Source organism: Sinocyclocheilus anshuiensis, unplaced genomic scaffold (assembly GCF_001515605.1).
Source record: "Sinocyclocheilus anshuiensis isolate Anshui unplaced genomic scaffold, SAMN03320099.WGS_v1.1 scaffold225, whole genome shotgun sequence".
NCBI classification, from domain to species: domain Eukaryota; kingdom Metazoa; phylum Chordata; class Actinopteri; order Cypriniformes; family Cyprinidae; genus Sinocyclocheilus; species Sinocyclocheilus anshuiensis.
The window spans coordinates 516,439-519,210 of NW_015539845.1; the positions used below are offsets into that span (position 1 = coordinate 516,439).

Sequence of the window (2,772 nt, forward strand, 5' to 3'; positions counted from 1 at the left end):
ATATATATATATATATATATATATATATACACACACACACACACACACACACACATATACATATATATAAAAAGTTTAATTTCGGTATATATTAGAGGTCGACCGATTGATTGGCTGGCCGATTAATCGGCTATTTTTTGGCATTTTTTAATTAATCGGCATCTGCCAATTGTGTTGCAAATTAGGCCGATTTATAGGCAGGCACACCGGCGGGCAGCTAAGCGTTGTTGCGGAACTCCCTCTGAGGCAGTGTTGCCAATTTGGGGATTTTTTTCGCCAAATTTAGCTACTTTCTCATTGTAGCTGCGACTTTTTTTTATTTTTTGCGACAAGGAGCTATTTTAGCTATATTTAAATAAAACTAGCGAGTTTTTGGAGATTTTTTATTTTTTACTTGGCCACACCCTGCCGTAGCCCACACTGCTCTGAGGCTGCGAGAGACGGAGCAGCTCACACTCTGCAGCCACGGCTTGTTCACACACAGCTTCAGCTTATGATGGCAGGGCAAAACAGACAGTTTCGAAAGCGTAATTACGTTTTACCCTACTAGAATTGATGCCGGAAAGTTATCATATTCATAAGTGCAACAAGTCATTTGCATGTGAAAGTAGAAACACGTTAAATTCAGATGAAACTTCTGGGTTGATTATAACGTGCACGTTAACTTTCCTCATGAAATGTGTGTGTAGGTCTGACAATAGCATCCATGATGTCATCGCTCGTGGCCAGCGCACTCTTAAGCAGTTATGAGCAGCAGGCTGTGTGTAATATGTGTTAACTTTTATTTTTATCATCACTATGGCCATTTGACTTATAGCAGTGTCCAGTGTTTCCTATACATTGAGTTATTTGTGGTGGCTAGTCACAATATCAAAACTGACCGCCACAAATAGATTTTCCAAAAGGCTTATACTTCGTTGAATAAAATGAGCGCTTCACGTTTCAAAATTAAAATTCAGCACGGGTGTTTTTATATGAATGTATCTTTGAAAAGAACCGACCGTCTTCAGAAAAGCTTCGATGTCATTTTCATTTCGTCTTGCCTGTAATGCCTGATAAAGTAGCGTTTGTGAGCGCAGCGCTTATTTGAGTACAGCTGTTACCGGGGAAACCGCTATATCTCCCGCTCCAACAGCGCCTCCTGCTGGCAGAGAATCAATTTGCATTTGCAAGTCTGTGGGAAACACTGGTGTCTGTCAGCAAACATAAACAAAAAGCATGCTTCAGAACTGTTTTAAGAAGGTGCTTTAAGTTTTGAGCCATGTATTATTACTCTAAATTAGGCTACTACTACTATTACTATCTTGTACCCTGCAATAATCATTTACTCAAACTCACTTTTATGAGATGAAGGAAAAAAAAAAAAAAAGGAAATCGGCCAAACATATCGGCAAAAAAATCGGCATCATATATCGGCTGCTCTGATTTCTAAATATCGGCATTGGCCAGTGAAAAACCGGTCGACCTCTAGTATTTATGCACTTTTATATTTAAAAATATATTCAAAAGAAATAGTAATAAACATTAAATATTACTTAATTTTAATATTTAATAAACAACTAATATGTGGCTGATTCTTTTATAATAAATAAAAAAATAAAATATAAATAAATAAAATAAAAATGAAAAATCAGCTATATCTTTCTCCAGTTATCAGTATCACCACTGAAAAATCCATATTGTTTGGCCACAGGACAGTTTCCTGATACTGAGTTTTATTCCAAAATATGATTTTTCATTATAATTAACCAATAAAAAGAAAAAATTCAGATTCACAACTGATCTGTGTTTAGTAAAATTATGTAATCATGTAATCCCATTAGTCTTTCGTACCAGCGGCATGGATGGGGGTGCGTTTAAGCGTGTAGTCTTTCACTAGAATGGAAGCCCCCTGGTTGATGAGCACATCAACACATTCAACGTGGCCTTTGAAGGCAGCCAGGTCCAGTGGCGTGTGTCCTTGTGCTGTTCTCACATCCAAATCCAGCAGAGATTGAACCAGTACCTCAAGAGCCTGGTGATGTCCATGATATGCCTGATGACATCCATTAAAACAACCGTTAAACATAATCTGAGAGGATCCCAAGCCAGAAAGTGTAAGAGAATTAAAAGGAGTCAAATAAGGTTTCCCAACATTTGGTGAACAAACAAGATGGAGACTGTACTCACAGCCAGGTGGAGAGGGCTCACAGGAGCACGTACATCAGAGTCATTTAGGATGTCTGTCCCTGAGGTTTCCATTAACTTCAAAACAAGTCACAACAGATCTAATTAGGTCTCATCACTCTGTGACAATATTGAAGAGTAGGGATGCACCGATACTGGTCTCCTGTACTCGTACCCGTTAAAATGCCCCGATACCAAACGCCGATACCACACAGCATGTGATAAGTGCCATATTCAAACAAAGAAACACCGACAACAGAACAACAGAATGGAGTTAAGGATGTCTACTACGAAGTATATGTATGCAATGAATATACCGTTAAACATTCAGTATTAATGCCTGAATAGCTGATGTGTGCGAGCTGATAAACAAAGCACGCTGAGTGGATTGAGCGCGCGGCGGCGCAGATGCGCGAGCTTGTCGAGTGAATATACCTTTCTCACAGACATCACTGGAAAGTTTGTAGTTCGGTCGGATATGTCAAAAACAAGTAAGTAAAACAATTCACAAGTCACTTAACGGTAGGGAGAGAGAGAGAGCGAGAGAAAGATAGAGAGAGAGAGCGAGAGAGAGCGCGCACTTCTGTTGTGTGATCTTTGATGTTC

At 39.1% G+C, this 2,772-nt stretch overlaps 1 protein-coding gene across 1 annotated transcript in view; it reads right to left on the minus strand.

The window, feature by feature from the left end:
* Positions 1-2,772, minus strand: part of LOC107684548 (serine/threonine-protein phosphatase 6 regulatory ankyrin repeat subunit A-like) — a 28,296-nt gene that overhangs the window by 8,849 nt on the left and 16,675 nt on the right. Inside the window, exons 17-18 of the mRNA XM_016480832.1 lie at positions 2,170-2,244; positions 1,834-2,035 (exon numbers count right to left, since the gene is read on the minus strand). Coding sequence (XP_016336318.1) covers positions 1,834-2,035; positions 2,170-2,244 — 277 coding nt within the window. The remainder of the gene's footprint in view (positions 1-1,833; positions 2,036-2,169; positions 2,245-2,772) is intronic.